At 44.7% G+C, this 19,748-nt stretch overlaps 1 protein-coding gene across 5 annotated transcripts in view; it reads right to left on the reverse strand.

Moving 5' to 3' along the window:
- The window catches only part of DEUP1 (deuterosome assembly protein 1), a 688,113-nt gene that overhangs the window by 152,010 nt on the left and 516,355 nt on the right, over positions 1 to 19,748 (reverse strand). For all 5 annotated transcript variants that reach the window (XM_069639298.1, XM_069639300.1, XM_069639299.1 and 2 more), the window contains one exon: positions 8,726 to 8,925. In XM_069639298.1, the coding sequence (XP_069495399.1) occupies positions 8,726 to 8,925 (200 nt within the window). The remainder of the gene's footprint in view (positions 1 to 8,725; positions 8,926 to 19,748) is intronic.

Consider the following 19,748-nt stretch of genomic DNA (forward strand, 5'->3'; position numbering starts at 1 on the left):
GCGTTTTATGAGCTTAAGTACCCTGGATTCTCTGATGATAAACGTGCCTCTGATGAAGACCTTAAATACCTCCCAGCGAGTTCCCTCTGTCGTGTCCTGTTGTTTGTTGCACTCGAAGAAGGTGTTTATATCAGTCAGAATCTCGGCTTTGAACACAATGTTGCGCAGTGCTTCTGATTTGAATTGCCAGGCAGTGTGGGTGGGTGTGTCTATCCCTAACCTCATTTGCAACACAACCGGGAAGTGGTCCGAGAGTGTTCGCGCCAGCATTTGGATGTCTGTAACCCTTCCCATGATCCCACTCGATAGTAGGAAGAGATCTATCCTGGACGAGCTTTCATGTACTGACGAGTAGTAGGTGTACTCCTTTGCGTGTGGATGAAGTGCCCTCCAAGCATCGAGTATGGACAGCGACCTCATGTGTGTATGCAGCCAGCGGGCTGCACGGGACGCAAGTCTGTAGGTCTCCCCTGTTCTATCGAGGTCATTGTCCAGTATGGGGTTCATGCCCCCCACAAATAATATGGACACCAATGTATCTCACGAGTAAGGCGGCTACCTCATCGTAAAATTCAGGAGCGTCTACATTTGGGCCATATGTGTTCACCAGCAAGCACTCTTCATTTGCTATGGTACAATGGAGTATGACATACCTGCCCTCTGGGTCAATATGGCTCGCCTTCAGTGTAAATCCCACTGACTTATGAACAAGAGTCAGCACACCCCTGGACTGGGTGGAGTATTCTGTGTAGAACCTATTAGTGCCCCATGTTGGCGCTAGGGAGGATACAAGGTGCCCCAGGGCGTGTGTCTCCTGGAGGAGTATTTTGATTCTGTGTCTCTGGGCGTATGCAGTGATTCTGCGGGCCTTTGTGTAGTTGCTCAACCCCCGAACATTCCACGACAGGAGTTTAATGTTCACGGCGTGTAATCATGGGACATCCAGCAGTAGGATCTGTTCCCACCTAGCACTGTGCGCGTTGCCATGGCACACACATGACACGCCTGGCCTATGACCACCACTTTCCTGCCAGTTTTCACATAACATTCCCCAACTGTGTCCCCCCACCCTCACTGCCTAACCCCAACCAGCAGTGTAATGATCACCCCCCTTAAGGCTGGTTTGAGCGTGCCAACCCCAACCTGGCACCACCAGTCCGCAGGCCCAACAGGGGCACGTTCTCAACAGGTTCAACAAAGCACACATTGCAGCCGCAGTGGGGGTCACCGCTGCCGTGTGACCAACATTTCTTGTGACTAGGTGTAGAAAGCAAAAAAACAGGCGTATCTTTCAGCGGCAAATGATACTGAGAGTTACAAAATGGACAACATTATGCATAATGAGAAGATCATAGCTGATACGATATAGACGCCTAGGCTCCCACAAGTACTAGTTAGCGTGTGGTGTCGATGCCATTCAACCTGAGTATGAGCAAAGTGGATATTCTATTGTTCGGAGACAGTTGGCCTGTGGCGGCGTGGACCTCGGGTGGTGGTGAGCTGTGGGTGAAGCATCATGGTTCCACCTAGTGAGGGCTCGCCTCAGGTGGCTGTTGGCGGGGGTCTCAGTCTTTCTCTGCCAGGTCGTCAACTGGATTGTTGAGCGGGGCGTGCGCCTCTATATATTTCACTGCTTCATCTGGGACTGTGAAGAAGTAAAGCTTATTGCGATGGGTGAATTTCAAGCGAGCAGGAAAGAGCATTGCATATTCGATCTTCATGTTTCTCAACATCTTCTTCACTCCGTTGAATTGCTGTCTCTCCATTGGCACCCCCGTGGAGAAATCTGGGAAGATCATGATGATCTGTAATTCTAGCCTGAGCTCACCTTTTTCGCTTGCCAATCGGAGGATATGATCCCTATCCCTGTATCTAAGGATCTTCGCAATTATGGTCCCGGGCAAGTTGCCCGGTTTGGGGCGGGGAGCTAGTGAGCGGTGTGCGTGCTCTACAGCAAAGAATGGAGAGAGCTCTGGATTGTCGAGGTCTCCGAGTAATTTTTCAGTTGCAATCTCCATGTGTCCCCTGAGTGCAGATTCTGGAACGCCTACGATGCGAATATTGTTCCTACGCGATCTTGACTCCAAGTCATCACACTTGGCTTGACAGATTTCATGTCGCGGACAAGCTCTGTAACAGTGTTCTGCAGTGCCTGAACCCCATCCTCGTTGGTGCTGATTCTGGTTTCTGCTTCAGTGATCCTGGCTCTGTGTTGGTCAAGCTTGGTTCGTAGTGACGCCACATTCACGTTTATATCGTCCAGTTTTTCATGGAATGATGCAAACATGTTTGCCATTGATTCCATCATTGCTGTCAGGTTGGGATGAGGGGTATCTGGTGGCACATCCATATCTTCTTGGCCTGTAGAAGGACCCCCCTGCTCCGGCCTGGGCACTGCCTTAGTAAATTTGTCTATAGTTCCAGATTTGTTTGCTCCCCGTGTTCTATTGGACATCGTGGAGGTGGGTAGTTTGCACCCTGGGGTGGCCAGGCGCACTGTGTGTGCTCACAGGGTGCTGGGTACTCCAAATTTCACAGTGTGAAGCCAGATGAGGAGCCGAAGTGATATAAGCTACAGCAGTGGGTGTACGTTGTGCAGCCTCAGGTCCTTCAGGGGAGTTCGGCGAGCACTCTGCGCTGTGCCTGTGTGAGGCTGAGAGGTCCTGTATCCGCGGAAGCTGCTGAACCCCCGACAATCCCCCTGAGATGTATTTCCCAGAACTAGTTTTCAATTCAGCTCTGTAAACTACACCCCAAAGGGAAAGGGGGAATGGGATAACAAAACAACACCAGGCAGACTGCGTCAAGGCTAATCAGTGCTGAACCTGCAGAGGATAAAGAATAGCATATACACTTCCTTAATTCACTTACTTGACCTTATGAATGGGAAGACATTAATCCTTAACTAATAATTAAGAATCATACCTGGTTCTTCTCTTGAAATTTCTTGAGAAGCGGATAAGAAGCTGAAAATCTCTCTTACTTGAGATACTTGAAATTCACAGCAACTTCTTACATTAGGCAAACTGGAAGTCTTAGTTCTTTGTTTGTCTTTTTTCCAATATGCAATGGTAGTACAATTAGATTGTCTTTAAAATATTCTTTCTTGTCATTTCAAAACTTTTCAAACTATTTATAATTATCTTGAGTCTTTGAATCCTTGAAGAAAGAGGAAACACGTGCTAAATGCACACGCAGGTTATTTCCATTTAAATTATCGATGAACTTCACATAGAAATCTTCCTGGTTGAAGAACACGCGCAAACGGATGTAGACGCGCGATCAAAATAATCCACACGCGCAAAAATCCACACGTGCAATAATCCACACGCGCTATAATCCACACGCGCAATAGTCCACACGCGCAATAATGTTCTCCTGCGTGACACGCGAAATAAAAACACCCGCGCTATTGAGTTCAAACGCGACGAAGTGATTCTCACGCGCAAAATCACTCGCGCTGGAAAAAACACACGCGATCCTTGTTCCATACGCGACGAATTGATACACGCGCACTCACACTCACTCGCGCTTTGAACACCCGCGCTAAAAATCACACGCGCTTTGTATTTCACACGCACTTTGTAGTTCTCACGCAGCGTATAGTTTCTCGCGCTAAGGATCACCCGCGCTATGAAATCGCACGCGCTTTTTAGTTCACACGCAGCGTATAGCTTTTCGCGCAAAGGATCACCCGCGCTATAAAAATAAAACACACGCGCGTTTAAAATTGCACGAGACCAACATCTACTTGCGCTCGGAATACACACGCTAGAAAGCACGCGCTCACTTGAATTCGCACGTGACAGTCAAAATCTCGCGCTAAGGAACACCGCACTGAAAACACAAGCGCACTCCGGGAGTTCAATAGTTTTAGTAGAAACACTACTTTTAACGAATTTTCAAGGAGAATGTTATTAAGATGAACAGATTTACAGTAAAAATAAAGTCACTTATCTCCTGAGCGAATTCACAAAGATTTCCTGCTTTTCCAATCTTCAAAAACGAATTCCTGCCAGCTGATGACTTCTCCTGTAACCCCCAAGAAAGTAGCCGCTCAACTGCTGAGATCTGAAGGATAAAATCCACCAGGCCTAAGACTAAAGCAGGAGCAGCCACTAAACACGTCCTCTCAGATGGGGTTTTGATGATGAAAGGCACAGAGTGACAGTTTAGAATGTTCATTGTTGTTCAGCATTGTCTTCTAGCCAATCAGAGCTGTCACTGTGAGGCTCCATCTTGCCTTGGGTCAGAACCAGGATTCTGAATCAGCAAGTTAAGGCCTAACCAACTATAATGGAAAACTTCCCACCCACACAAAGCTAATCTGAAAAGGATAAATAATAAAAAGGAAACTTGAATAAGAGAAGGAAACCTGACAGCCTGGCGTTGGAAGGACCCAGACGTCTCAGCTAAGCCCCCAAGGAAAGGCCAGGGAGACCAAGTATCTCCAGGATGGTTGTTACAGCAGGTACATGTGCGGGCAATATTTGCTTTCAGAGCCGCAGTGTAGTGGATGTACGGGCCCTCTGTATAACGTTGTCACATGGGATGGGGTGGCAGGTAGAGACCAGCAGAGCCGGCCAGCTCCCGTGGGGGGGTCAGTCCAGCAGCCTAGTGGTGATGTCCGCTCAAATGGCGACTTAGCCGGTGTACTTGGAGGTCCACTGAAGGGGTATCCAGCTGGGCGGAGATGTATGCAAGGTGCCCAGGCGGCGGTCCGAGGCACAGGATGTGTGATGTCGCTGCGGCTCCAGGAGGAGCAGGGAGGTTCACAGCGTAGCGTGCAGCCAGGCTGCGAGGATGAAGTTTGGTGTAACAGGGCCACGGGTGGCATAGCCTGCGGCCGCCTTCAGATGGAGCGTTCCTGGTTGCAGCGGCACACACGCTGCTGGACTCGGCCAGTGAGGCATTGGCACCTGCAGTGCAAGGAGGCAGGCCCACACAGTAGCTGCAGCCCGGGTAAGTTCTTTATCTGAACCCCTGGGCCGGGCGGAGAGGGAGGCGTGGCCGGCCGGCAGCGGGGGAGGGGGTAAGTAATAGTGATCCTCCGTGCAAGCCTCCACCATCTAGGGCTTCTGCATGTTTTGTGCTCCGGGGAGGGCAGGTGGGGGGCCGGCCAGCAGCAGCCAGCCACGGCAACAGGCAGTGGTGTCTACATCCCCCGTCCGCCTACCTGGAGCTTGATTTCCTCAGCTTCCACACATGGGGGCGCAGGCCAGTCAGCCCATGTCCACCTCTGGGATCCGCCACACACCACCAGGGATGTCTCCGCTGCCCGCTCCACAGAAGCTCTGGTCCTCCGACCACTGCACCATGCGGCCCGGGCAGGCACCAAGCACGTACCTCTGGTACTCCTACGGTGGCCCCTTTGACTGGCAGCTCCTAGGTCGGGTGGCGGCAGATACAACCACCTCGGAGGAGACGTCAGGAGCTTTTTAGCAGGGTCTGGTAGAGGCCTGGGATCTCGTGGGCCGCACTGGGAGGCCCAACACTGCGTCAGCCATCCACGGTCACCAGCGGCTGTATCTCGGTACTGGAGCTTTGGTTTTTCTTGGGATCGAAGACGACTACTCCCTGCACCCAAGGCAATGTCTGCATGTAGTTTCAGGGTTCCACCATCAGGAATTCCGCCGCTGTTGTCGGATGTTTGTTGGTAGTACACGGAGCTCCCAAGCTAAGCAGCCATTTTGCAGGCTGCTCAACAGCACCCCCCATTGTTTTATTTTAAAAATGAAAAGATTTGACTAATAAGTACAAACTGTTTTGGATTTAATCTCGCAGAGTTGAGTTCAGTTACTAATTAACTTGTAGATACCGTTTCCTGTGACCTTCAAAAAAGTTAGCGTTTAATTTTGTCCATTAAGTTATTTTAGGTGTTAAAACCGTTCTAATATTGTGAACTGATGTTTTTTCTGAAGGAAAGGCCCTTCGCACGATGATCCGTTGCCTAGGAATGGTAGTGCGTTTGGGTTTTCTTCACTAGAAAGCTTTCGTATCTGTTACGTGAGTTGTGTAGAATCCTTCTTTAACTGCGCAGTTCGCGTCAGGTAAAAAGAGGCTGCACCAATTTTTTTTTAATCTTAAGCACAGGCAGCGTGGTTTACTTCCCGGATTAGAGGGGAAGGATGAATGACAATATCCAGATCCAACAAAATGCAGTGACTTCTGTTCTTCATCCAGGAGACAGAAGGAGAGAGGAAAGCACAGTGACTGAGTAAGCTGCCAAGAACTTTATTATTAATTCAACACAAGCTGCCAGCCAGGTAAAAAAGTAAGCAAAGCATTTCACAGTTTAGCAAGTCATTTTAATCACCTTTTACAGCTGCAAGTGTGAGAATGTAAAAACATCAGTAAAGAGTTGCTAAGTTCTTTAATGCTCATATTCTGGAAGGTGAGCAGCAGAAAGTAAACAATGCTGGTATTTCTACAATACACAAAGAGATATGATTCCAGATCAAATTCAAAGCTTCTCTAGACAATAAGCAGAGGAGAACCAGGTGTTGAGTGTAGATGTGCTTGATGAGTTAAAAGGGAAGTTAAGGAGAAAGTTCATGTTAACCAAATATGTTATTTCCTTTTTTCCCTTTCTACAGATTTCCGGGTGTTAGCTGAGAAGAATCTGATTTTATATTGTATCCACTTCCCCTTCCCCCGCCCCGGCAGTGTTCCGTGCTCAGCAGTGTGTTCAGAGTTGTTGAGTGCAGAACACCATTGAGGGTCTGCCGGGGTCCAGCAGCTTCTGCAGACGTTCACGTTTGGACCCAGCCTGACACCCACCAATCAGTGTTCCTCTATCTTGAAGTCAGTGGAAGAGACACGTGCTAGCAGGAGACACCTCAGAGGAGGAGCAGGCATACCTGGGAATGCCCAAGGGCATCTTATAGAAGGGCCTGCCCGCTTGACTTTGCTGGGAGAGAGCACCAGAGATTTGGGGAGATGGCTAACAACCCATTTGGAATAAAGTGTTGGCATGCAAATGAGCCAGAAGTAGGGGTATACTTTCTGCTTGTGGTATTTCCACTCATGCAGCTAAACTTGCTGTGTGTAGTGTGGATGCCAGAATTAGACCTGATACATTTAAAGCATTTTCCAACTCGTGACTACTGACAGCGTGACTACTGCTTCACAATCTGGCTCCCAGTCGGACGAAGGGCCACCTTCAAGACCCCATGCATTACCCACTAAGCAGTGCACAAGACCGGCCCAACGTACCTGCAAGAGAAGATAAAACCCTACTTCCCATCTCGCAACCGGAGATCAAGCACTGCCCTCTTTATAAATGTTGAAAGAGATCCCAAACAATGACGCCACTGGATGCGCCTATTAAGTCACTAATAAGTTTACTCTGAACGCAGCAATCGCAAACGCGCACTTGAAATCCAGAATAGCGAGCCGTTATATCAAACACTCCACTCAGACACTCACTCTCTACACCAACACAATTAGAGCGCAGCTACTACCCTCCATCAATTTCAGCCTAGCTGCTCACATACGAACAATACTCCATTAACACCTCAACATTCTCATAAAACGGAGCTATACCCCACGAAAACCGGCCTAGCTGCACACATAAGTGTCCTACACAGGCCTAACACAGCCAGAACCCAGTTTTGGTGACCATCCTCCAGACTGCACACATTCAACTGATATCAAATACCACCACACCTAATGCTAGGATGCAGCTACCATCAGGCATCACATCAGCTGCACACTTGATTGGTGCACCCAATGACACCCTACTCTCTTCAACCAACCAGTGCTTTGAGGTTATACCAATGATATATAGAGTGCTATATAAATGCCAAATAACATAACAGAACATCTGGGTCTACTGATCTGTTCCATCTGTTTGGGATTGTTTGTCAGATTGGCTCCTTGAACTCTTTACTCATTCCCTTTGCTCTCTTTTACACTCATGAAGATAGAAGCTTGAGCATACAGAATTTTCTGATACTTCACCATTCTTGATGATGGCTTTGAACTGTTGCACTGTTCCTTCCAGCAACAGATGACACCTCATAGGCATAGTTATACCTCATTTCCCTTATCATCCTGTACCTGTCTAGGAACCGTCTTTGTATGTTGTCTTTAAAGGAAATTTTGCTGAAGACAAATCCATGTTTAGTTGCAGTTCAATCTCTTTCTGTCTCTAGTCTTGAATTCCTTGCATCTTCTGTCTTTTTGACTGTGAGTGGGTGGAAAATACAGTGCTGCTATTGGCTATTCTTATCGTGATCTTTTCTGTTTCCCAAGGTGACTTATTAGTGTGTTAACAGGCTGAAAATCTTGATGTTTATGTACCTTAGATGTTTCCGACTAGTTTCCAGCTGCTCTTACAGTCTTCTCTAGCTCTGCACACCACTGCTGGGCATATATAGCATAGCTACGGAGGTGTGAAATATGGACCAACTTGGTGCCTTACATCAACTCGTCCATCTCCCATTGTTCACGGGGTGGTTTGTGACCTTTGCCACTTGTACGAGGTGCCAAGGCTAAAGCACTAACATTGCAGCAGTTGAAAGATTAAATTAACAGACTTGTGAAGCAGTGTCTGGTCCTGTCAGCAAGTGGGGCCGGACCAAGTGGCACACTTTTTTCTAATAATGTGTGCCTGCCTTTATGCCTTTGCACAGATGGCTTACAAAAGAATTAAAGCAACAGCAGTCTATGTGCTTGCTGGAAACATGGATACATGTGTTAACAAATGAATAAAGCAAATTACCTTTCTAGATTTGTTTTCACTTGGGCCTCATTGTGGTGGCCTTCCCAATAGGCACCTGACTGTTTCTGCAAAACCTCCAATGACCTTTCCAGCTTATTTTGAAGGTTCTCGAGATCATTTTGCAGTGAGTCATTCTTATCTTGTAGATTAGTGACAGAGACAGGGTAGTGTTTTAGCTTCTCTTCAAGTGCCTTTAAACCCTACGAAACAAAGAAAAGTCAACACTTATGCAGTGTAAATGGAAAGGAAAAAATTGATCAATCAGACAAATTACCGGCTAATACAGACTGATGATAACACACCTAACCTTATCATATGCTATCCAACTGCTCCATTATTGCCCCTGGAATTTCGAAGATGGAATCTGATAGATTGATTACGGTGAGCCAACTTACTGTACTCTCGAAAGCTCTATAAACTATTCTGTTAGAAAGGCAACACAAATGTTGACCTCCCATAGTAAAAGCAATGTATCCCCACAAAAGAATCTCACTTATTCAAACCTAACAGAATGAGAATATTGTTGATGACATATGCGGTGATGATTGCCTGTGCAAGTGTTGTTTTCAGCTTATGTTGTGATGTACCTTTTCACCCTGCAATGACCATACCACAACCTACAGAATGTTCATGCAATATAACATTGCATTTTAAAACGTCATCTTAGTTTAAGAAATCATTTTCCTGCAACTATACGAACAAACTCCGGTCTACTAAATATGCATGCAATGTAATGTACCATTTGACATGTAACGTATACCAAATATGCATGGAATGCTAATGCTAAGAGTTCTTTTATACTGTGTCAGTTATCTCTGTAGTGGTCTAGCCTGCAATCGAAGAACCCACAACTGCAATCAGTTGCTCTAGAGATAGTCGTCCCTCTATAAAAGCTCTCCGCTCCGCCTTTTAGTGCAGCATCCCATATTACTGTTCTTGAGAGCAACAGATATACAACTAATTGTTTTTTTATAATCCAAATCAGCCATGAGTGCAACCCATTTCAATACTATTTGGCCCCAATTGTGTATCTCCAATATTAATTGTTTTAATGTATGTCCTGATTTTTATTGAATGTGTTTTTATGTATTCTAAATTCTTTGGAAGCAGGAAATGAGCATGTCACACCAGTAAATGCTTTCAATATTTTCTTTGTTACTTGTTCGTTGTTTTTATTTGTTCTTTGATGTTCTTACAGCCTACATTATCTATGTATTTTGTAGTTCTGTTTTCTGGTAGAAGGTGTAGTGTAAAACCATTACTGTACTGTCAATCAGATAGACTTACAGTACAATAAATTCCTCAGAGCCGCTTGTCGAAACAACAGTTCTGGTATTTCGGCATACGGGGCATCAAGGGTCAGTTGACATTGCAATTATAACTACTGTTACTGCAAAATAAATATTAAGAATAAGATAGAGGGAAGACTGTAAACCTAGGTTACTGTTTTGTAAAGTTACTGCACATGCTTGCCTGAATGGCATGCTGCCAGTAGGACATAATGTGTCATGGGGCAATGGTAAAGTAGAGACTCCCACAGCTGCATTTCCTTTTCCCCATTAAAGATCTAGCGGTACATGTTAGCAAATGGAGCATATTGCCATGTACCACACACAGAATAGGCATCCTGAGCATGCAAATGCAGTTTGAAAGGCATCACATATTATTATAGCCACAGAAACAGAACCCCTGTCATAGCATGCCACAACTACAAACAGGGGAAAAGTAGGGCATTTGCACAGTACAACGTCTGCTAACACAATCATTTTCCATGCACTTTTTAAAACCAAGTGAGAGATTAACAAGTGCACCTTTACTGTTGGCTCCCTCCTGGGAGCAGTATTTAGCAAGAATTCCATGTCAGGTTCCCAGGTAATTGCCTGGAGGCTGGTGATTTGAAGAATCTGGTGAAAACGTATGTTGTTAGAGAGTTCTCTTGTTATTACTTGATTGATTACCCTTCTTTAATACTTCTATCTTTCAGCTTTTTGATTTCCCAGAAGTCTTCTAAACCAGCTTTACCTAGCCTCATAACATACCTAAATCTGATTGGCAACAATAATTTCTGTTTAACTCAAAACCCTGACTCCTGGTAAGAGTTATGCTCCTCTAAGCAAGTCCTTCTGGAACTCCTTGGTAAGAGCTTTCCTGTATTGTTCTTTGTCTTTTGGTGTCCTTTATCAATTTTTATCGACGCCAATGCCAAATCAATATATAACACAGGATTAGTAGTGTAATAAATAGTTCACAACATATGAGCTACACTCATACGTGGCTTCATGAGAAAAAGTTCCATTATAATATAAGCAAAATTAGTAATATAACCTATTCACCGCCAAAATTACAATGTGGGAGTTATATATTAGAATATGGCGATAGAGAATGTACAATCACAGCAATAACACATGTCATAAATCAGGAGTACTGGTATGCAGCACACTTAACATCTTATCTATCACAACCTGTGCAGTCAGCTAGAATTTCCACTTGTGTAGTTCAAATAGTGTGACCAATGGTTTTGGGATTTAGGGCCTTTCACCAATGGCTTCCTATACTTGACCTCTTGTTCCTGGCACCAAGCAAGATAATTATACCAAGTTTGCAAGTTGGGGCCGAATGTATCCATCCATTTTATGGCTATTTGGCATTTTGCAAGTACAAAGGTTATTGCTACTGATCTACACATTTTCTTTGTAACTTTATGAATGTCCCCGAATATGCATACAATTGGGCCACAGGTCAATTCCTTGTTAATAACTGAAGATAATACTGATGTAGCTTTAACCCAGTACAGGGCGATTTTGCGGCATTGACATGTAATTTCATGTCTAACCATGCTTAAAGTGGCATATTTGAGCCATAGGCCCAAACCTCGAGGCATGCGCAGATTCATATTTAGTCAACGCAAGCCGCAAGCACTGCCTTAGAAATGCTGAATTTCACAAAATCAATGTTTCCAGGCAAGAGTCTGGGATGCAAACCAGGTGACTTTGTAATTAGAACACTGTGGTTGTTTACTGTAAGTAAACCCTTTGACTGCCCTCCAAGTGTTCTGGGATGAGCACCAAGTGTTCTAATAAATAGTAAACAAAGCCTGAGATGGGAATATGAAAGAACTACAAAATTACAAAAAGGCTACAGAACTTCCTGTGGAGCTTTTTGCGGCTGAGCAGCCAAATAAAGTGGGTGAGAGCTACGCCAGGCCTTGTTCTTAGAACAAACAATATTTTTACTTCTTGCAGGAAAGATGATGGACTCTGATACTGAGCTTGTTTAACCAAATTCAAGCTGCTGACCAACTTCAAGCTGCTGCCTAAAGTCAAGCTGCTGACAGATAGATATCTTAATAGTGGGAGTTGACAGTTTCAGAACAAATATTATAAAATGGAGGACTTTGTGACGCATAGCAGGAGATTGCTGTTGGCAGGCGCATAGGAGGCAGAAGGACTGGTAGAAGAAGAATCACTGGGCCCTCGCAGAGAGGAGAGGCTGAAGTTCCTCATTTTTCCATGGCTAGATTATAAAGCCACTAAACCAGATATCTGGCTTTTTCTGAGACATTTTGAGTCACCAGAGGACTCGGTCTACTTTCGAGCAGACATTTTTTTTTAATTGGGCTAGATGGGAAATATTCTTTGCATATCCACCCAAGGCATAACAGCTCACTACCTCAATTCTGATTGGCTGATGCTGGCACCATGTTTAATCCCAACTGACAAAGACTTGTTTTGAAGCATGTTTTCCTATTTTTCATGCTTTTTGATAAAAAAATAAAGACCATGGTGCTTTATATTGGTGTTTTTTTTTAGATTTTTGGCATCTTATGGTATTTTAATTGAATTGTGAAGACCACTCCAGGCATCCAGCCCTCTCATCTCCCTACCTTCTACAGATAGTGAGTATGGGAGGTGTTTTACCCTTCATTGATATCACATTGAGAAAGGTATTGAGGTATTGAAAGGGGAAGTGCTTTGTGGTGCTTTCAGATGCTTATATGAAGATTGCCTAGCAAATAATTGGTGTGGTTGCCTAGCAAGACCTGGTGAGGCAGGTAGTTGCTTTTGGAGGTGACTATGATATCCTGAAGAAGGTTGATCAGGCTTAAGTCTTGAGTATATATAGAGGCAATGAAAATCATTGCTGCTTATTGATTAATACCTTTTTGTATTTTAAGCCTTGTGCATTATGGTAGTTTCTTTATTACTTATTTCTCATGATTAAAAGATTACTTTATACATGAGAGCTCAAAAAGCATTAATTGAGTGTTCATTATTGAGTGTTTTGTCAAGAAGCATTTTAAAATGAACTTTACGAATGGGCATCTATTCAAAGGGTTGTGTATTGATTGGTATTGGACAGCTATCAATCCATATATATATTTGTGAAAGTCTGTTTGTATGTTCAGGGTTGGCTCGAGCCCCATAGCAGTTGGTGGGCTGAAATTTTGGCCTAAGGTCGGCATACCATTCTGGGGTGTACTGGCGATAGTGAAATTTGACTAACCCCACCCCAAGGTCACAATATTAGTCTGGGGTGTACTGGCGATAGTGAAATCTGCTAACCCCACCCCGAGGTCGCAATATTAGTCTGGGGTGTACTGGCGATAGTGAAATTTGACCAACCCCATCCATTTGCTCTGCACAGGGCGGTGTCTGGCCCTGTGCTATCAGTTTAGGTGGTTTCGGGAGATTGACAATTTTGCAATTGTTGGCTCCAGCCTCACCATAGTTGGTGAGCTTGAATGTTGGCCCAAGGTCGGGATACCAGTCTGGGGTGTACTGGCAATAGAGAAATCTGATCAACCCCACTCATTCACCCTACACAGGGCGTGCTGCGGCCCTTTGCTATCAATATAGCCTATTCCGGTAGATTGCTGATTTTGCGACTATTCCAAAAATAGGAAATTAGGACACAAGGTTGGCATACCAGTTTGGGGTGTACTGGGGATGGTGGAGCACAGGGGTGGAGCGGGGCCTGGCCCTGTGCTATTAGTACACACTTTACTTTAAGACACAAGAGTTTATTTACCGACCTCATAATGCAATCCCTTGATAGGATATTATCCTTACAAAAACAAAATTGTTCTATGGTTGAGTGGTTTCAGCAGATACAATGTCACAACATTTCTCAGACCTTATTCCAATATAAAAAATACACAATTTATTATTGCACATTGCAATTCATACAATTGATATAAAGTAAAAATTAGCAGCATTTTTTCTTAAATTAGCAGCAAGCATAGCTTCCATCACAATGCCAATATACAATTCCATACATTGTGACTTTGTTTCCCAAAAGCGATCAGCTCTTCACCAACATTAAATTCTTTAAAGTGCTAGTGCTTTCAAGCCCAAATCTTAAACTTCAAACAGCTTTCCACATTCACAAACACAACCTATTTCATTCACACACATACACCCAATAAAACATACACAAGGCTATAGCAGACTTCCATGTGCATATCCGGGCCCACGCCGGGTGGTACCTCTAGTAAAATATAATGTGACATTGGTAAGCCTCTCCTGTGTTGACAAATGGTAGCAGCAGGGGTTGTTGCCTGCTCTCTTTATCGATGCACAGTGACAGGTACATACTCCTACCACAGCCCCTGCTGGGGGTTTGGTGGGGAGGTCGTGGACAGTCCCCTGGGGGTGGAGGGAAGACTATGTAGGTAGGGGTAATAAAAAGCACGTACCTTTGGGCAACTGCAGCCTGACACTGCTCACCCTCTCCTGCACCCTCAGAATAATTCTCCTTACGTAGCTACTGTACAGGGGCTATAGGGGTTGCTACAGGCCTAGCGCTACAAAGAACAATGTACACTCTAGTGAAGAGAAGGGGTAGAATAAATAGCTTAAAGCACTCTAGTGAACAGCAGGTAGTATTTTCAAGCAAATACTCTTAACAGCTATCCAGCTAAGAGTTATTATAATGGTTAACCCACATGGTGATGTCCATGCAGTGACTGGGTGGTTACAGAAAACAGGTGTTGGAGATGTCAACACCAACGTGGTAGTGGCAGCACCTGGAGGATTGCATTAGGAGGTATCTAGGTTAAACACAGTACACACCCTACAGATATCCTGAGTTAGCCGTGCAGCAGATAGACCACCAGAACTGGTTTAAGGGGACTTGACATATCCCACTACAATGGCTAGACATGGTCCTTTAGCTATGGAAGGGTTAACCTTAGAACACATCCAAGAGGGAGGCAAATGATCCATATATCTGGGAGCACTATCACATTCTGGTAAGACATTTTGACATGGACTGCGCTCAAGCTGTAGAATATCCACCAATGGAACAAGGTAATAGTTGGGTTTCAGTGTATAGTTGGTTGTACCTTAATCTAATAGGGACTCCTTCAATTACAGTACTTATCTCCATTCTGAGAGAGGTATTGAACTCTAAAGGCGCATAAGCAGCAATGAGGTTAGGGCTGGCAATAGCTGGGGGCAATTATTCATGCCCCTCATAAAAGGTGAATCAGTACGACTAGAAGTATTAAGATGCCTAACAGTTTTACCCATTGACCGAGAAAGGAAACTCCAGTTTAGGTCACACTGTAACATATACTTACAGGTCCCTAGGCAAAGATCACTTGGGTAGACCAGACCCCCGTGGACGTTCAAAGGAAGGAGTCAGGTGAGAATAAGCACTCTAAAAGAGCACTACCTACTAATACCACTGGTGTCAGACAGGAACCAGGCAGCAATATCCTCTCAGCTAGAGGCAGAAAGGGAAACATAAGGGCTTCCAGTATGCCCCCTGCTAAAGAAGAAAGGGAAGAACTTTCATAGCAGAACTATATTTGTAGAAAGAGACAGTACCAGCCCCAGGCAAGAAGCTGGTTGGTATAGGAGACCCTAATAGGGCAGAAGTGGTGAAAAACGTACCTATCAGTTATAGGATAGGGCACTGCTTAGACAATTTGTATTTGTATTTGTATTTAGTTTATTTATAAAGCGCAGCCAGGCCCTGGGGCATATGGGCGCGTAAGGTAGAGCTGGTTACAGGGTTAAACAGAATTACGTTACAGTTACAGGAAGGATACAGTTACATGGGTATGCAATCAAAACAATACAGTATGCAATCAAAACAATACAGTCGGCCAGGTTCCAAAATAGTTACAGGTAGGAGCTGGCATAATAAACAAGTGCATGCGCAGAAGTTAAGCTGTCAGGAGTCCGTGTTATGGAGCCAACATTTTGTGCTATATTTGAACCGGTTGAATGACGGTTCTGCGCGTAGATGTGGGGGGATGGTGTTCCATAGTTTGGATGCTTGTACCGGGAAGCTAGCTCCACCCGAGTTGAGGAGTTTAAATCTCGGTATGGTCAAGGTGTTAGTTTGGGCTGCTCTAAGAGGTCTCAAGGCGGAGTGTGGTGTGAAGTGGTTAGTGAGGTATGCTGGAGCAAGGTTAGCCCTGACTTTGTGTGTGAGGGCAAGCGTTTTCAGGGATATTCTGTGCTTGACAGGGAGCCAGCGTAGGTTACGTCTGGTCTCAGATATGTGTGCTTTTTTGGGGATGTTCAAGGCAGCTCTGATAGCATTGTTTTGGACTACTTGTAGTTTATTAATATTTTTATGGCTGGTGCCCAAGTAAAGGGCGTTACAGTAGTCTATTTTGGAAAGGACTAGAGCTCTCGCTAGAGTGATACAGTTGGGTGCGGAGATGAATGGTCTGCATGCAGTGATAAGCTTGCAAGTGTAAGCAGCTGATGACGCTACTGCGTTGGTTTGTTTAGAGAGGGATAAGGTAGCATCAATGTAAATACCAAGGGTTTTAGTGTTATTAGAGACTGAGATGAGATTGCCATCAATGGTAAATGCTTTGAATGAGGGATTGAGATTTTTAAGTTTGGCATGAGTGCCCAAGATAATCAGCTCGGTTTTATCGTCATTGAGACACAAGCCATGGTGTGCCATCCATGCTTGTATAACTGAATAGATTTCATTGAGGGTCGTACTGTCTATTTCGTAGTCACCCGTGATAGGAAAGAGTATCTGGGTGTCGTCCGCGTAATTGGTATACGTGACACCCAGATAGTCTAGGATATCGAAGAGGGGTTTCGTGAATATATTATAAAGTGTCGGGGACACGCATGAGCCTTGCGGGACACCACAAGGTACTGGGGCCGGCTCGGCGGAATCTGTGGGAGAGAAGACCCTCATGGTTCTGTTCGCCAGGAAGGAACTGATCCATGCCGTGGCTGCATCTGAAAAGTGGGCTGCAGATTTCAGGTGTTGGCAGAGTGTTTGATGATTAACCAAATCAAACGCTGCTGACAGGTCAAGCAATAAAAGGAGTGCAAGTTTGCCATGGTCTTTCAAGGTTTGGATCTGGGTGGTAAGGTCAATAAGTGCAGTTTCCGTACCGTGTCTTGGTCGGAAGCCTGATTGCCTGAGCCCTAAGAGGTTGTTGGCTTCTAGATAAGCCTGTATTTGTAGGTAGGCTGCTCTGTCCAGTATTTTTAATAGGAAAGGTACCGTCGTTATTGGTCTGTAATTAGACGGGTTAGCTGGGTCAAGCGTAGGTTTTTTGAGGAGTGGAATGACCCAAGCGTCTTTAAGATTGTCAGGAACTATTCCAGATTTGAAAGAGGCATTGATGAGATTGGTAATGAATGGCGCCAGATCGTGTGCAGCTGCTTTAACAATCGGGGCAGGGCAGGCATCGCCTTGGCAGTTTGAAGGTTTCAGTTTCCTGATGATGTTTTCTACTTCCCACGTTGAAAGGGGTGAGAAGCTGAAAGGTTTACAAGTCGTTTGGAGGGTTGGAGGTATGTTAGGCAGTTGTTTGTGGTTAGGGTCTGCAGATAGCACAGATTTTTTTGCGTTAATTTTGGACTGTAGACAAGCTATTTTATCTAATAAGGCTTTCTGGATGTTGCTGCACCATAGTGCGTCAGTAATACCTTTGTCAGTCGGGGCAATAGGGGATTCTAATTCTTTGAGTATTTTGAAGAGTTCTTTAGTATTGGATTCCGCTTGTGTAATCCTTTTGTTATAGGAGTCTTTTTTGGCTAGGAGTATGGCTTCTTTGTAGCTAGAGGATACTAGGGTTAGTTCAAATTTGTTCGGTGCTGTGGGATGTTTTTTCCAAAGTGCCTCAGCGGTTCTTTTGGCTTTACGTAGTTCTCTTAACTGAGGCGTGAACCATGTGTTAAGGTGACGCTGTGGTTTCGGTTTCCGCAGTTTTAGCGGGGCAATGGAATCCAGAGCTCCACCTTCACAGAAAGAGAAGAAACGGGGCTCAGCACCCAAGGAAGCGCAGAAGCCCGCCAAGATGGAGGAGAGGAAAGGAGAAAGGAAACAAACAGCAGCTTTAAGAGTGGACAATGGCTAAAGACCAAGTGACTGGCTAGTGGTACAATCGACTCTGGTACGAAAATCTACATAATTAAAGAACGACACAAGAAGTTGTTACGCCATTATCTACTACTCAAAAAATAGAGCTTATTACTCCCATGGGAGAAGTTGTTGAGGACAAATATTGTGTATATAGTTACAAACCAACTTGAAGGGGAATATCCAAAGGAAATAGAGGCAATATGTTGGCCTAATTTGCATAGCACACAAGATGGCCTGTTAGCAGAACATGATTGGCCCAAGCTATATGTTACGGAAAACCAGAGGGGGAGGACGTGATTAAACCAGCTTTTTCAGATGAAGTTAAGGAACATCCAGCCCTCATGGGCTGCTTTAGATGCAGCACTGCTATTCAAAAACCATGCAAGACATAACATAGACATCCCTCCACATATAACGCCAGTGTTTGAAACATCAAAGCCTCAGAGACAATTTCCAATCAAAGCACAGAGTATACGAAATTTGAAAATGATTGTGCATCAGTTATTAGACCAAGGGATTCTGATACAACAGGTACGCCCCTACAATACAGCATTACTTCCAGTATCTAAACCAGATGGTTCATACCGACTGGTAATTGACTTTAGAAGTTTAAATGCCAATACACGCACAGAGGCTGTACAGAACATGCATAGTTCTGGCTTTCTAAGTAACATACAGAGATACAAATATAAGACTATTGGATCTGGGGAATGGATTCTTTGCACATCCTTTGGATTCAGAGAGATATACATACAAAGCCGTAACAGATTTGCTTCACTAGACTCACTGAGGGGTACAAACAAAGTCTTGGTTTATTCTCTAGTAGAATAAAATCCCTCTCAGAAGGCATACTGACATGCTGGACATATGTGGATGACATATACTGCACAGATGATGACTTGAATGAACACTTGGAGAAGGTAGACTTATTCAGCTAAAGGCTACATTTTCAATTTCAAAAGCCCATGGGAAAATCATGTGTCTGGGGTTTTCATTATCTGATGAGGGAAGGAGACTTGCCCCACAATTCCTAGAGAAATATACACAGTTTCAGGGTTTGTAGAGGTAAAGGATCAGGCAAGAGGCCAGTTACAGTCATCAAGGTGGGAGGATGTTTTGCTAACATCAGATGTTAGAAGGAAAGGGGAGTTGGGCATGCTGTTTGTTTCTATTTTTCCTTAATCTTAGTTGCATAGGTCTCCCAAGCCAAGATGGGTGGAAATTGAAAGGGAAGCTGATAGGTTATGAGTATGGAACAATTACTTTGGACTGTTCAGAACTATTCTCAACTGCCTTTCATAAGAGATTTTGAAGAGTCAGGATGTGTATTCAGAGTTCCCCTAAGGTTTAGGCCCAGAGAAGCAAGAATCAGAAGAAAAGTGAAAGCAGCAGAATCAAGAAGCTAGAGCTACAGGGGTGCAGTTGCACGCTTGGCTTTATGCACGCTTCGCGTGCGCTCCGCTTGTGTGCTTTGGATCCCGGAATAATTTTGCTATGAAACACGGCCGATTAGCCACAAAATTGACCTGAGTGAGGCACAAAGAGGGCTATCACATCATGGCCATAAATTGGAAAGAAAGCCTTGGCAACTTTGGAGAAAATTGGCGAGGTTCAACGGGTGGACCAGGCTGGGCGTGTGTGGAGACATGCTGCCTACTGAGAGCTCCTC

Source organism: Ambystoma mexicanum, chromosome 7q (assembly GCF_040938575.1).
Source record: "Ambystoma mexicanum isolate Mex_15411 chromosome 7q, UKY_AmexF1_1, whole genome shotgun sequence".
Lineage (NCBI taxonomy): Eukaryota > Metazoa > Chordata > Amphibia > Caudata > Ambystomatidae > Ambystoma > Ambystoma mexicanum.